The following is a 15,562-nucleotide window of genomic DNA, read 5'->3' as shown; positions in this document are numbered from 1 at the left end:
CTGTGGCCTAGGCATTCTTAAGCTCCCATCTCTTAAGCACTCTTTTATTTCTTTTGGCATTCTTAAGCTCCCATCTCTTAAGCACTCTTTTATTTCTTTTATGTTCCCTTATTTATTTGTTTGTTTATTTAACCACAGCTTTGGAAGAAAAGATTTCTATATAAATGGGAACCTGTAGAGTATTGAAATAAAGTACCTGGAGTTGGACATGTGGCTCAAATGATGTAAACCACGTATCTCTGGCTTTCATCTCATATACTCTTTGGCCTTTGTCTCATATACTCTTTATGTCTTTTATTTCCTCTCCACAATCCTGCAGCATCACTAAGCCGGAGCACCTGAAAGAGTGGTCCCCATAGCAATTTTAAAATGTCTGTATGAATCTCTGCAGCGAGTTATAAAACTCATGCTGCTTAAGATACCGTATTTTTCGGTGTATAAAACGACCCCCTAATTTTGCAGTTAAAACAGGTTTAGGCCTATATTTGCCATATCAGAAGAACGTTCCTGTGCTGCAACTTTATGTACCATAGTGAACCAATCACAACAAGCAAAAGTTCAAAGGTTATACTGTAATAGACTTCTCTGACTCTGGCCAATCTGAGCAGGCTTTTTACAGTGTAGATTCGGGTCCAGAACATTGTCTAATTTGCATGCATAAAAAGCCTGCTTGGATTGGCTGAGTTAGAGAGGTGGTCCAAACAGCCTTGCAGTGATTGGTCCCTTATCATAGGCACCTTTTCTGGCAATTCCCTGGTGAAGTTAGTTAATCTCCCCCACTACATGAACCAAACAACACCCCATCCTCGGACCCTAGCACTGAACCACCAACACGGTTAGCTGAGTTTTGCCAGAAGTGGCCCCAGATCTCCTGAGTACTGTTTGGGAGCCCCCAAGAAAGAGATTTGGAAACTCTGCGGCCTGGTTTTTTTTGTTTGTTTGTTTCATTTAGCGGCATATTGAAACATTTTTCGGGATATACTCGGCATATAAGACGACCCCCGATTTTCGGTTGACTTTTTTTTGTTTCAAAAGTCGTCTTATACGCCGGAAAATACAGTAATCATTTTATCTTAGAGTTCTCAGGGATCTTAGGGATCTGTCTCCTCCAAAGCCAGAAAAATTCACATCATTGCCTATCTAAGGTATGAGCTAGGGCAGATATGTGATGAGGGAAGCTTTTTATAAAAGGGGATGTTGAGTGGCACTCAAATCTGGTTCAGTCCTAAGTGTCCCATATAGTCCCCCAAGGATTCCAGAAGTGATCCCTGAGTACAAAACTAGGAGTAAGGTTTGAGCATTACCTGGTATGGCTCAAAAAAACAACCCCCCCCCCCCCAAATCCCTTTTCTGTGATAAAGTGGAGTGTTGGTATAGCTTCTTTTTTAATACATTTTTGTCAAAGTAGCATTGGTTCTAAATTTTAGGTAAACTTTGTGTGTCACATCTTAATTATAAAGTAAATTACAAAAATTAAACTTTCTATTTCCCACTGACTATGATACAGTAGAATGGAGTATGAACAGGATACAAGAAGGTAGAAGAAAGTAATTTAATAATATGAATTTAAATGTTTGTACTATTTAGATAAGTTTCAGGAATTTATTATAAGGAAATTAACAGATTGAGGTAGACGTTGATGCATAAAAACTTATGTTGGCAATATTTGCTGGCAGTTTGTATATGTAATGGTGGGTGTTCATGTCTGTCTCTCTTCAGCTGTTGTCTCAGGAGCCCAGCAATGGCATATCATCAGACCCCACTGTGTTCTTAGATCGCCTTGCAGTAATATTTAGGTAAGGACACTGAATGCCTGCCTTGGATTGTTAAAAGCTCATGTGAAATTGTTATGTATTGAAATAAGTATGGGGACTGGAGAGATAGCACAGTGGTAGTGTTTGCCTTGCAGTCGATCCAGGACAGCTGGTGGTTCCAATCCCAGCATCCCATATGGTCCCCCAAGCCTGCCAGGAGCGATTTCTGAGCAGTTAGGAGTAACCCTTGAGCACCGCCGGGTGTTACCCAAAAACCAGGAAATAAAAGAAAAGAATAAGTATGAAGTTTTTTTGTTTTTTGTTTTTTGTTTTTTTTTTTGGTTTTTGGGCCACACCCGGTAACGCTCAGGGGTTACTCCTGGCTATGTGCTCAGAAGTTGCTCCTGGCTTGGGGGACCATATGGGACACCGGGGGATCGAACCTCGGTCCGTCCAAGGCTAGCGCCGGCAAGGCAGGCACCTTACCTTCAGCGCCACCGCCCGGCCCAGTATGAAGTTTTTGGTTGGTTGGTTTTCCTTAAACTTCCAGCTGTCAGAATGCTAGTTAATTCTATTAGCTGGGGATAGGGGTTACAAAGCCGTGTTCTTTATATGTTCATAGTAGACCTTTGCCCAAACCCCTTAGAAGAGATCAATCTGATTCTCTCTTTTTTTGACATGCATCAGTCAGTTGGGCTTAGCAGAAGACAGGAGTTGGGCTTCCATGTGCAGAGTGATAAATTAGGTCTTGAATAGGGCCCAAGAACATGCATTTCTAGTCATTCCCTGATGAAGCTGAAACTTGCTGAAGCATTAACCATTGCTGTGTAGTATATGGGTACAAAAAAGTGAATTCTTTAATTTACCCTTTTGAAATTATTCTGGGACCTCTGGGGTGACCCAAGTATCCCAGACCCTTGAACTGTTGACCAGGTTGGGCAAGAAATGCTATTGGTATCTTCATTCCACTCCTGGACTCTTAAGCAACATTTAGGAGACTCAAAATAAACAATTCTGAAACTAGACAAATGATTGGGTTTGGCATATTGGGGGATGATGCATGTTGTATTTCTTGGGTTCAGCCTCAAATCAATAGAAATACTTTGGGTAAATTAGAATTCTTGAAGCTTTGTCTTTTAGTACTACTAAGAATGGTGCAATAGGGGCCGGAGAGATAGCACAGTGGCGTTTGCCCTGTAAGCAGCCGACCCAGGACCTAAGATGGTTGGTTCGAATCCTGGTGTCCCATATGGTCCCCCGTGCCTTCCAGGAGCGATTTCTGAGCAGATGGCCAGGAGTAACCCCTGAGCACCGCTGGGTGTGGCCCAAAAACAAACAAAAAAGGAATGGTACAATATATGGCTTACTATAGTAGATTTACATAATTATATATTAAAAACACACGCGCGGGCTGGTGAGGTGGCGCTAGAGGTAAGGTGTCTGCCTTGCAAGCTCTAGCCAAGGAAGGACCGCGGTTCAATCCCTCGGCTTCCCATATGGTCCCCCCAAGCCAGGGGCAATTTCTGAGCACTTAGTCAGGAGCAACCCCTGAGCATCAAACGAGTGTGGCCTGAAAAACCACACACACACACACACACACACACACACACACACACACACACACACACACACACACATTTGAGGGGAGTTGTATCACACCTGGCAGTGCTCAGGGTTACTCTTATCTCTGCACTTAGAAATTCCTCCTGTCTGGTCCAGGAGACTGTGTGTGAAGCTTAGGATTTAACCCGGGTTGGCTGTGAATAAGACAAATACCTACCTGCTGTGCTATCCAGTCAAGATTAGTGTGTGTGTGTGTGTGTGTGTGTGTGTGTGTGTGTGTGTGTGTGTGTGTGTGTGTGTGTGTGTGTGAATAAGACAAATACCCTACCTGCTGTGCTATCCAGTCAAGATTAGTGTGTGTGTGTGTGTGTGTGTGTGTGTGTGTGTGTGTGTGTGTGTGTGTGTGTGTATCCCGGGAAAACCTGAGATTAGTATTTTTTTTAACATGGGAAGAGACTACCTATTGAGAAAGTAGTTGTGGTACTTCCCAACCCACGTTCCCAGGTTAGTTTGAATTTACATGTTCTATCAAAAGTGACCAAGATTCTGGGTTCTTGATGACAATGCTTTTTCAGTATTTTGGGCTGTTGTTTCTCTCCAGACACACCAATCCTGATGTGGAGAATGGACAGACTCATCCATGCCAAAAAGTAATACAAGAAGTAAGTACTTTGATTGCTTATGAACCAAGCTTGCTTGCTTTTCTATAGGAGGCTTTGGGTAACCAAAGTGAAAAGGAACTGTTTCTAGCTACATAGAAAGATTAAGCCTTGTCAGTCACCAAAATGCTTCGAATTTTTATTTGGTTGGAATTAAGTATTTTTATTTTCAGATTTGACAAGAAAGAATATGGGCTGTAGGATATAGTAGTCTGAAGGGTCTGAGAAATGATAGGCCTTTTAATCATAAAATTGCTAGAAGGCCTGTTCAATACTAACAAAGTTGTTTTAACGGAATCAGTTAAAATCGTATGACTTTAGTTCTTACATTGATGACATACATTCCTCTCTCTTCTTTTGATAACATTTCTCTCTCTCTCCTCTCTCTCTCTCTCTCACCTTCCCTCTCCTTATTTCCCCCTCCCCCAAGTAGGGTGGCATGAGGAACAAAAAACATGCTTAGAGGGTTACAGCGATAGTACAGCAAGTAGGACACTTACATGCAGCGGACCTGGGTGTAATTTCTGACACTGCTTATATGCCCCCAAGCCTTTCCAGGAGTAAGCCCTGAGCACTGTGGAGTGTGGCCCCAAACACCTTTAAATGTTCAACATAGTCAAAATGATGCTATTTCTATAGTTCTAGACTATGGTCTTAAGCCGATGGCACTGAAAAAAATTTCCACCCCTGCTTAAGAACCGATCGTGTTTTAGTGATAAATTATATATTGAACCATATTTATGCACACAGAATCAAGTACATTTGTTCCTGTAAAGAGTTTTTGTTTGTTTTGTTTTTGGGTCACACCTGTCATCACTCAGGGGTTACTCCTGGCTCTACGCTCAGAAATCTCTCTTGGCAGGCTTGGGGGACCATATAGGGTGCCGGGATTCAAACCACCATCCTTCTGCATACAAGGCAAGTGCCCTACCTCCATGCTATCTCTCTGGCCCAAGAGTTTTTATTTTTAAAAGCATGTAATATGAAAAATATGTTACCAGCACAGAGCATTTTTTTTTCTTTTTTGGTTTTCACACCACACTCGGTTATGCTCAGGGGTTACTTCTGACTCTAAGCTCAGAATCTCTCCTGGATCAGGGGATCAAACCGTACTCCGTCCTAGTCTAGCTCAGTCAAGGTAGATGCCTTACTGTTTGCGCTCCCACAAAGCACTGTGTGTGTGTGTGTGTGTGTGTGTGTGTGTGTGTGTGTGTGTGTGTGTGTGTGAAGGTAGATGCCTTACTGTTTGCGCTCCCACAAAGCAGTGTGTGTGTGTGTGTGTGTGGTTTTTTGGGTCACACCCGGCAGTGCTCAGGCACTGGGGACCATATAGGACGCCGGGATTCGAACTGATGACCTTCTTCATGAAAGGCAAACGCCTTACCTCCATGCTATCTCTCCGGCCCCCAAAGCATTTTTCAGGTCAATTTGTTCCTCTACAGAATTAATTTTGTAGGCCAAAGCAATAGCAGCTAGTAAGGTGTTTGTTTTGCACATGGCCGCTCTGGATTCAATCCTCGGTATCCCATGTGATCCTCGAAGCCTGCCAGGAGCGATTTCTGAGCACAGTGCCAGGGGTAACCCCTGAGCCCTGCCAGGTTTGGCCCCCAAACCAAAACAAAAAAAAAATTTTTTTTTTTTTACTTAAAAGCAAGAAACAGGAAGAATATGGTACCAGCATAGATAAAGCATTTTTTTCCTTTTATTTTCTCTATTTTTTTTTAAATTTTATTTTATTGAAACCATTGTGATTTACAAAGCCCTTCATAGTTTGGTTTCAGACCTACAGTGAATCAGAGCCAAGCTCACAACCATTGTCAACCTCTCTCTACCATGTTCTCAGAGTTTTCATTATCCCATACCATCATCCTTTGCCCCCAGCCTGTCAGTATAACAGTATATCAGGTCCATTTAGTTTAGATTTAGGTTGCTTGATTCTGTTGTTGACTTTGGCTTGGATATTTAGTTATGTCTTTCTTCTTGTTTGTTTCTTGTTTTGGGGTCATACCTGTGACACTCAGGGGTTACACCTACTCCTGGCTATGTGCTCACAAATTGCTCCTGGCTTTGGAGACCATATGGGACACCGGGGATTGAATCACGGTTCGACCTATGGTAGGGCTTGCAAGTAAAACCCCCTACCACTTGCGCCACCTTCGGCCCCTGTCTTTCTTTCCTTTTTTTTTTTTTTGTTTTTGTTTTTGTTTTTGTTTTTGGGTCACACCTGGCGGCGCACAGGGGTTACTCCTGGCTATTTGCTCAGAAATTACTCCTGGCAGGCACGGGGGACCACATGGGACGCCGGGATTCGAACCGACCACCTTAGGTCCTGGGATCTGCTGCTTGCAAGGCAAACGCTACTGTGCTGTCTCTCTGGCCCCGTTTTTTGTGTTTTTTGTTTTTTTTTTTTTTGGTTTTTGGGCCACACCCGGCGGTGCTCAGGGGTTACTCCTGGCTGTCTGCTCAGAAATAGCTCCTGGCAGGCATGGGGGACCATGTGGGACACCAGGATTTTAATCTCCACTAATAAATCCAAGACCTCTTGGCCCCTGGCCACCGTTCTTTTATATTTCTATTTCTCTGCCTACACTCAGTTTCTTTCCTTCTTGCTATACTCTGTGGCCAAAGGTATTCGAGACAACTGCCATTCAGACCATTGCATTTCTTCATGGAGTTATTCTAAATACCACATATAAGTGATATCATTCTGTATTCATCTTCCTTCTGACTCTATTTAACAAAATCTTCCAGTTTCAGGGCCGGAGAGATAGCATGGAGGTAGGGCATTTGCCTTGCATATAGAAGGACAGTGGTTCGAATCCCAGCATCCCATATGGTCCCCTGAGCATTGCTGGGTGTGACCCAAACATCAAAAAAAACAAACAAACAAAAAACCCAAAAAATCTTCCAGTTTCATCCATGTTGCAGAAACTTGATTGATTTCATCTTTGGGGGGAGGGGACACAAACCCTACAGGACTCAGAGGTACTTCTTGGCTCTGCGCTCAGAAATAGTTCCTGGCAGATTCAGGGAATCATACCAGATGCTGAGAATCAAACCTGCACCTACTGTATGAAAGGCAAATGCCACCCACTGTGCTATTGCTCTGGCCCCTAATCTTTTGTTGGTTTTGGTTTTGTTTGGTTTGGTTTTGGGGCCACACCCAAAATCGCTCCTGGCTTGGTGGACCATATCGAACAACAGGGATTGAACCCAGGTCTATCCTGGATCACCTGCGTGCAAGGCAAATGCCTTACCACTGTGCAGTTGCTCTGGCCCATCTGGCCCCTAATCTTTTTGTTTGTTTGGTTTTGGTTTTGGAGCCACACCCAGTGATGCTCAGGGGTTACTCCTGGCTATGCACTTAAAAATTGCTCCTGGCTTGGGGGACTATATGGGATGCCAGGGGATCAAACTGAGGTTTGTCCTAGGTTAGTCGTGTACAAGGCAAACTCCCTACCTCTGCACCACCACTCCTGCCCCATCCGGACCCTAATCTTGATGATAACTTGGTTCATTACTACTGAGATGTTAATATTAAAAAATTTGGAGGTGCTGCATGCTTGTTTATGCAGCTATGCATCATGGAGCATTTTTTTTTCATGGGGCATTTTTGAGTCTTTCATTCATCCTGTTCTTATGACTTCCCCTTTACACCCAGATATGGCCAGTGTTATCTGAAACTCTGAATAAGCACCGGGCTGATAATCGAATTGTGGAACGTTGCTGCAGGTGCCTCCGCTTTGCTGTTCGCTGTGTTGGCAAAGGCTCTGCTGCCCTCCTGCAACCGCTTGTTACACAGGTGAGTTTTCCCAAGGGAGGAGCAAGTGTGCAAAGTCCTGAGAAAGGAGCTTTTAGAGCAAAACTCCGCTGAGAAAATGAAACATAATTGTACTTACTAAATAGAATTTTGAAAGAGGTTGCAAAAAAAGAAAGAAAGAAATTTTGAAAGAGGTGACTGGTTTCTGCAATAAATATGTTGTTTCTAAGACAAACTATTGTAATCTTGTGTAATGAGTCTCAGTAACACTAGATTCCTAAGCGAAATTAGTGTGATCCAGAATTTGGCTATTTTTTGTCCTGAGAGATTTCTTCCCTCTTTTTGACTCATTTAATCATTCTCAAAATTGATAATAGGGCCGGAGCAGTAGCACAGCATTAGGGCATATTTGCCTTGCATGCAGATGACCCAGGACAGACACTGTTTTGATCCAGGGCATTTCATATGGTTCCCTGAGCCTGCCAGGAGTGATATCTGAGCACAGAGCCAGGAGTAACCCCTAAGCACTGCCCGGTGTGACCCAGAAAACCAAGAAAAGAAAATCAAAATTAATCATTATGATGGTGTAACTGAAGGTAAGAATAAGAAGTCAGTTTTGAGGTGCCTATGACTAGTGACTTAGGTCACTGAGTGGTATGTCTGTGTTGCTAACATAATGGCAGGACCGGCACTACCTTTAGGCAAAGGAGAGATACCTGGGCACAAAATGAAGGGAGGTATTCTATTCTAATCTCTTGTTCCTGTGCTGTGAGCAAAACTACTGCACAGCTGTAGGCAGGATCATAACCACCTTGTTTAAAAGACTTTCCCTGGGTACAGTCTCCCTCAAGTACAGTTTTGAGGAGGCCCACTGAGTGCTTCTTTAAATTCTTTCCTCTTCATATTTTATTCTTAGAGCAAGAACTCAACCTCAGGCTTAGTGCATTCACACCTATACTCACTAAAATTGTTGACTTGGTTAATAATTTATATGTTGATATAGGCAGAAACTTCAGTTTTGGGGGTTGGGCCAAACTCAGTAATGCTCAGGGGTTATCCTAGTCTGCAGTTGGGATCCTGGTGGTTATGAGGGAACCATATGGGATGCTGGGGATCAGTTCTGGGTCGTTTGCATGAAAGGTAAGTGCTTACCCACTGTGCTATCACTCTGGCCCCACTAACTTGTTTTTTGTTTTTGTTTTTTGTTTTTGTTTTTGTTTTTGGGCCACACCCAATTATGCTCAGGGGTTACTCATGGCTATGTGCTCAGAAATCGCTCCTGGCTTGGGGACTGAGGAATCGAACCGAGGCTTGTCCTATGTGAGCTACATGCAAGTCAAACGCCCTACTGCTGCTGCCACCGCTATAACCCCAACATTAACATTTATTAAGTTTTTTTTTTTCTATGATACTACCTTTATTAGAACAGTCTGAGTTTGCATTTAGGCTGTACCTACATCTCTCTGCCAGTGCATTTCCTAGATCAATGCATTCTGGTTTAATGTCCCTCTGGTGGTGGAAAACACCTTTATAACTTTGATATTCTTTTTTTTTTTTGGCGGTGGGGTGGGCACACCCAGCAGTGCTCAGGGGTTACTCCTGGCTCTGGGCTCAGAAATCGCTCCTGGCAGGTTCAGGGGACCATATAGGATGCTGGGAATCAAACCTGGGTCGCCTGTGTGCAAGGCAAACTCTGCTGCTATACTATCATTCTCGGAGCCCTTGATACTCTTTTTTAAATTTTTATTGCTGAGGGCCAGAATGCTGTACAGGTATGACTCATAAACGAAAAATAAATTATTACTATTAGTATTAATATGTGGGGCTGGAGAGATAGCATGGAGGTAAGGCATTTGCCTTGCATGCAGAAGGACGGTGGTTCAAATCCCAGCATCCCATATATATGGTCCCTGAGCACCTCTGGGTGTGACCCACAAACAGAAAAAAAATTTTGAGGCTTGAATCTATACAACAAACTTGGGGGGGGGCCAAACTCGGCAGTGCTCAGGGGTTACTCCTGGCTCTATGCTTCGAATGTGGTCCCACAAATGCTGTAGTAGTAATTGCTTGAGCTGGTATGGCCCAAAATCAAAAAAAAACTTTTTTGTTGTTTTTTATGACTATACAGAATTCTCTTTAATTTAGAGAAGATAAAGATAATAAAAATGTATATATATGAAGGTTTTGTCCAGGTAAAATTCAGCTATCATAACTACACTTTTTTTTTTTTTTTTTTTTTTGGTTTTTGGGCCACACCCGGCGGTGCTCAGGGGTTACTCCTGGCTGTCTGCTCAGAAATAGCTCCTGGCAGGCACGGGGGACCATATGGGACACCGGGATTCGAACCAACCACTTTTGGTCCTGGATCGGCTGCTTGCAAGGCAAACACCGCTGTGCTATCTCTCAGGGCCCATAATTACACTTTTTTGAGTGTAGGAATGTGTTTGAGGGTGGGCTTCTCTTTTTTCTCCTGTTTTGAATAGCACCTAGTGATAGTTCAGGGTATTCCTGCCTCCTGAATCACGTTGATGACTGCTCAGTAGATCAGACCTGGGCCTCTTGCATGTAAAACGTGTGTTCCAATCTTTGAGCAAATCTCCCTCGTTCTCTTTATTATTTTTGCTTGTTTGGTTGGTTGGTTGCTTTGGGACCACAACCAGCAGCGCTGAGGGGTTACTCCTGACTCTGCGCTCAGAAATCACTCCTGGCAGGCTTGGGGGACCATATAGGCTGCCGGATTAAACCTGGATCACCCATGTGCAAAAGGCAAAAAACACTATCCACAGTGTTATCACTCCAGCCCCTGTTGGTTTTGCATAAATATTAAATAGATAGGAATAGATAGGTTAGAGACTTTCTGAAGTATAACAATGCTTTCATAATCTCTAAGGTAAGTATTTGATTTTTGTTTGTTTGTTTGTTTTTGGGCCACACCCGGCAGTGCTCAGGGGTTACTCCTGGCTGTCTGCTCAGAAATAGCTCCTGGCAGGCACGGGGGACCATATGGGACACCGGGATTCGAACCAACCACCTTTGGTCCTAGATCCGCTGCTTGCAAGGCAAACGCCACTGTGCTATCTCTCCGGGCCCAAGTATTTGATTTTTTTAATACTATGATCGTGTGTGTATGTGAGTTTTTTGAGGGGTTGTGGGCCCACACCTGGTGACGCTCAGGGATTACTCCTGGCCATGCGTGCTCCGGCCTCTGTGTGTATGTGTTTTAAAAGTTCTCAGTGTTGGTTTATTTTGAAAAGTGAAAGGTCTAAGTCTTAAAAATTATGTAAGGATCCAGTCCTATATTTCAAAAATGTTGCCAAAATGTTTCGCTATCTTTCTTATCCCAAAGAAAAGAGGCCGGTCTATACAGTACTTCCACACAGCTTCCTAGGCTAAAATTAAACCAGTTGTCCTTTTTTTCCCTTTGGCAGATGGTGAATGTGTACCACGTACATCAGCATTCCTGTTTTCTCTACCTGGGTAGTATCCTTGTGGATGAGTATGGCATGGAAGAGGGCTGTCGGCAGGGACTACTGGACATGCTCCAGGTGTGTTTTTCTTGAGGAGCACAGATGCATGGAGAATTGCAGGGCCTGACAGTGTCTGATCCTCATTTCCCTCCCCTGTGAGTCCTCTTGCTTGTGTCCTCTCCCACTCTGAGATGATTTCCTAATAACTGAGAAATAGAAATGCCTAATTGTTCTCTGCACAGGTCTGCTTGAGAGAGAGGTAACCTGTCTCATTAATTCCTGATCTCTGGCTATAGTTTGGGGGGAAGTAGGCAAATGGGTTTAAGTAAAGGCTCTCTAAGCTCAGGTTGATTCTACTTTTCATTTCTTGACTGGAAAACACTGAGCCAGTTTCCTTAGCAAAGATGGTCTTGAGTTAAATAGCAGATATGGGAAAAGACTACTCCTGTACTACTTCTCTTCCCTGGCTATATCAGGTAGTTACAGTTTGATGCTCCTTTTTTTGTAAGTTGCCTTTCCCTCTAAGGTACTACTTCATTACTAGAACTAAACCGGCAAAAACAAAACAATACAAATAAACTAAACCTGCAATTTTGAGATCCAATTTTGTTCACTAAAATCTGCTACCTTCAACCCTTTCAGAAATGGGGAGTTCATATATAAAAACTGAGAAAATTTTCTATCTTCCCTTTATTTTTAGATTTTGGGTCTCACACCCGGTGGTGCTCAGAACCACACAGTGCTGAATACAAATCCAGACTTCTGCCCTTGTCCTATGAGTTCTCTCTGGCCCTATCTTTTCTTGACATGATTCTTATGATAGTCTTTCTTGACCCCTGTGTGTCTCTTAAATTCCTTCATATTTGTCATAATATTTAGCACATGTGAATGGGCGTATCATTTCCATAGGAATATTTGTCTTAACCTCACTCTTCTATTTCTAGGCACTTTGCATCCCCACTTTTCAGCTCTTGGAACAGCAGAATGGGCTGCAGAATCACCCAGATACCGTGGATGACCTGTTCAGGCTAGCCACCAGGTCAGTGCTTCTTGAGCAGCAGTTAATGCTTACCTTCTGTCACATACTTCTTTCTCTTCTATAGAGTAAGGTCAGTGAAGCAGCGTTTTAAAGCCTGCTGTTTAATTATGAGCCAGAATTTTCTGTTAAGTGAGGAAGAGGAGTTGTGTGGGGCCAGGCAGTGCTGTGTCCTGTTACTCCAGTGGGGGGAGTGGGGGAAGCATGCACAGAGCAGTAAATACAATTGACTGACTCTCTGAAATCTCCTGAGATTTTGTTTTCTCTTCCCTAATTTAACTCTTTATTTCCTTTTATATTCCTGTACAATAAAGAAAATTACCTACTTTTTCACTAGAAATGTAACAATATTGGTTTGTGGGGAGTCACAAGGGGGTATAAACAAGAGCAAACAGTTTCCTGTTGTTCTAACTTAACCACAATTATTACATTTGTGTTCCCTTGAATCTCTCACATACACAAAAATAAAACATAGCACATACATACTGGTCATACAATTTTATGTCCACATATATGTTTTCTTACACTAAGCATAGAATCCTCTTCAGCTTTTTTTTACTATCACATACTTCTCCTGGTTTTTTTGTTCAGACATTTTGTATTATTCGATTAACCCCTGAACATTGGCAGGTGTGACACTAAGGAAAGATTTTGTCTTGGTGGGGAGCTCAACTCCTACTTCCATACTCAGAGCTTAGGGGTCAACTGTGATGTGATGTTCAGGGGCTCATATGGTTTTGCAATAAAAGCCAGACCTCCTGCATGCAAACCATGTAGTCCAGCCATTGAACTATCTCTCTGGCTCAAAAACCTTTTACAAATTGCTCTGAGGAAACTAAAGTGGCTATTTTTATCCACATAATGTGCCTTGAACAGCTAACTCTACTCTACGGGGATGGTCGACAAGAGAAATAATTTTGGAAAATGATCTGAGGAATCTTGTGGTTTTTAAGATAGAGCAAATAAATAAGCAACAACCCCCTATTTGGAGGTTGCTTGGAGGTGGCTACACCTGCTGGTACTTAAGGCCTATTTCCAGCTTTGTGCTCGGGAGGGGGCCATGCCTTGTCAGCCAGCACTCCTTTCTATCCCCAGCTTTTTTTTGATTGGGAGCCACATCTGGCAATTCTCAGGGCTCACCGCTGTCTCTGCTCAGGGCTCTCTCATGGTGGTGCTAGGGGGACCATATAGGATTCCATACATCAAACATGGCACAGCTGCTTGCATAACAAGTGCCTGCCCTTTGTATGATCATTCCAACCCCTCTACCCGCCTCTTTAAAAGTACAAAGCTTTGTGGCCTAGCAATAGTCCAGCCTTGGGTAGAAAAGTATCCCCTTACCTCTATCCCCCAGAAAAGCAAACAAAAAACAAAAAAGCTCTTTTGTTTGTTTTTGGTCTTTTGCGTTATATCTAGTGGAGCTCAGGCATTACTCCTGGCAGACTTGTGGACCATATAGGATGCTGGGGTTAAACCGGGGTTGGCTATTTGCAAGGCTAACATCCTCCCTACTGGCTTAAGTTCAGCTTTGGAACAAGGCTATGACTCAAGTAATAAAGTGCTTGCTTTATATATGCAAGACCCTGAGTTTGGTCCTTGCCATGGACTGCATCATTCCCCCAGCACTACAACAACAAACAAAAATAAATAAAAAATTTGAGAAAATCCTCTAGAAATATCTTGGAAACTGGTAGCCTGTAGTATATAGTTGGGAAATGCTACTCTTGAGCTTTCAGGAACTGACTTTGGAGGGGTGCAAGCTTCCAAAGCAGTGCTTTTTGGGCCTGGGGGCCACATCTGGCCCACCCAAATGGTTCCTTGTGTAGGCCTAGCAACGAGGGCCAGGAGGGGCCACTTGGGAATGGTGGCAGTGAAGGAAGGAAAGAAGGAAGGAGGGAGGGAGGGAGGGAAGGAAGGAAGGAAGGAAGGAAGGAAGGAAGGAAGGAAGGAAGGAAGGAAGGAAGGAAGGAAGGAAGGAGGGAGGGAGGGAGGGAGGGAGGGAGGGAGGGAGGGAGGGAGGGAGGGAGGGAGGGAAGGAGAACCAACCATCAGAATTGGGATCCATATTTCCCTGACCCCTGAACTGTTTGACTTAATTTTTGTTTGTTTGCGGGCCACAACCAGGCTTATTCCTGGCTCTGCACTCACGCATCTTCCTGGCATTGCTTGGTGCAGGGAATCAAACCTGAGCCACTAGGTTTGGTAGCATGCTCTATTATTGCTCTAGCACTGTGACATGGTTATATAAGCCAGAAGAGTTTCTATTTGTAAGACATTTTGGACAATCTTCCTGAGTCTACCTACCTGATGTGGTTTATGTGATTTTAGGTGAAAATTTAGTCAAGGGTCCGAGAGATAGCATGGAGGTAAGGTGTTTGCCTTGCGTGCAGAAGGATGGTGGTTCGAATCCCAGCATCCCATATGATCCAAAAAAAAACAAAAACAAAGAAAATTTAGTCAAGGGACACATCTTTTCATATGCTTATCTTTTTTTGTTGTTGTTTGTTTTTGGGGGGGGGTCACACCCAGCAGTGCTCAGAGGTTACTCCTGGCTCTATGCTCAGAAATTGCTCCTGGCAGGCTTGGGGGACCACATGGGATGCCTTCTGCATGAAGACAAACGGCCCACCTCCATGCTATCTCTCTGGCCCCTCATATGCTTATCTTTTTTTGTGTGTGTGTGTGGTTTTTGGGTCACATCGGCAGTGCTCAGGGGTTATTCCTGGCTCCAGGCTCAGAAATTGCTCCTGGCAGGCACGGGGGACCATATGGGGCTCCAGGATTCGAACCGATGACCTCCTGCATGAAAGGCAAATGCCTTACCTCCATGCTATCTCTCCGGCCCCATATGCTTATCTTATACGATTGATTTCTTACCCTAGCTGTATGCTTTTATTTATTACTTCTTTTTTTTCATAGACTTTTTAAAAAATAAACACCACTTTTAGATTTTCTAAAAACTGAGTGGGAAGTTTGCCAAATGCCTCAGCTTCTCCCATTTGAATCAATGAGTCCTGATACAGCGTTGTCATCCAAAGTTCATAGTTTATAGTAAATTCTTGGTATTACATATTGAATTGGTTTGGGGCCCGGAGAGATAGCACAGTGGCGTTTGCCTTGCAAGCAGCTGATCCAGGACCAAAGGTGGTTGGTTCGAATCCCGGTGTCCCATATGGTCCCCCGTGCCTGCCAGGAGCTATTTCTGAGCAGACAGCCAGGAGGAACCCCTGAGCACTGCCAGGTGTGGCCCAAAAACAAAAAAAAAAAAACATATTGAATTGGTTTGTGCAGAGTTGTCAAGCACTGCCGGGTGTGGCCCAAAA

The 15,562-nt window shown here is 43.6% G+C and overlaps 1 protein-coding gene across 2 annotated transcripts in view; it reads left to right on the top strand.

Moving 5' to 3' along the window:
* Positions 1-15,562, top strand: part of TNPO3 (transportin 3) — a 110,443-nt gene that overhangs the window by 76,175 nt on the left and 18,706 nt on the right. For both annotated transcript variants that reach the window (XM_049774308.1, XM_049774309.1), the window contains 5 exons: positions 1,720-1,796; positions 3,919-3,979; positions 7,638-7,778; positions 11,165-11,281; positions 12,148-12,242. In XM_049774308.1, coding sequence (XP_049630265.1) covers positions 1,720-1,796; positions 3,919-3,979; positions 7,638-7,778; positions 11,165-11,281; positions 12,148-12,242 — 491 coding nt within the window. The remainder of the gene's footprint in view (positions 1-1,719; positions 1,797-3,918; positions 3,980-7,637; positions 7,779-11,164; positions 11,282-12,147; positions 12,243-15,562) is intronic.

This window comes from Suncus etruscus, chromosome 1 (genome assembly GCF_024139225.1).
Source record: "Suncus etruscus isolate mSunEtr1 chromosome 1, mSunEtr1.pri.cur, whole genome shotgun sequence".
NCBI classification, from domain to species: Eukaryota; Metazoa; Chordata; class Mammalia; order Eulipotyphla; family Soricidae; genus Suncus; species Suncus etruscus.
The sequence above is the reverse complement of the archived record's forward strand: the minus strand, read 5'-3'. Positions and strand labels throughout refer to the sequence as shown.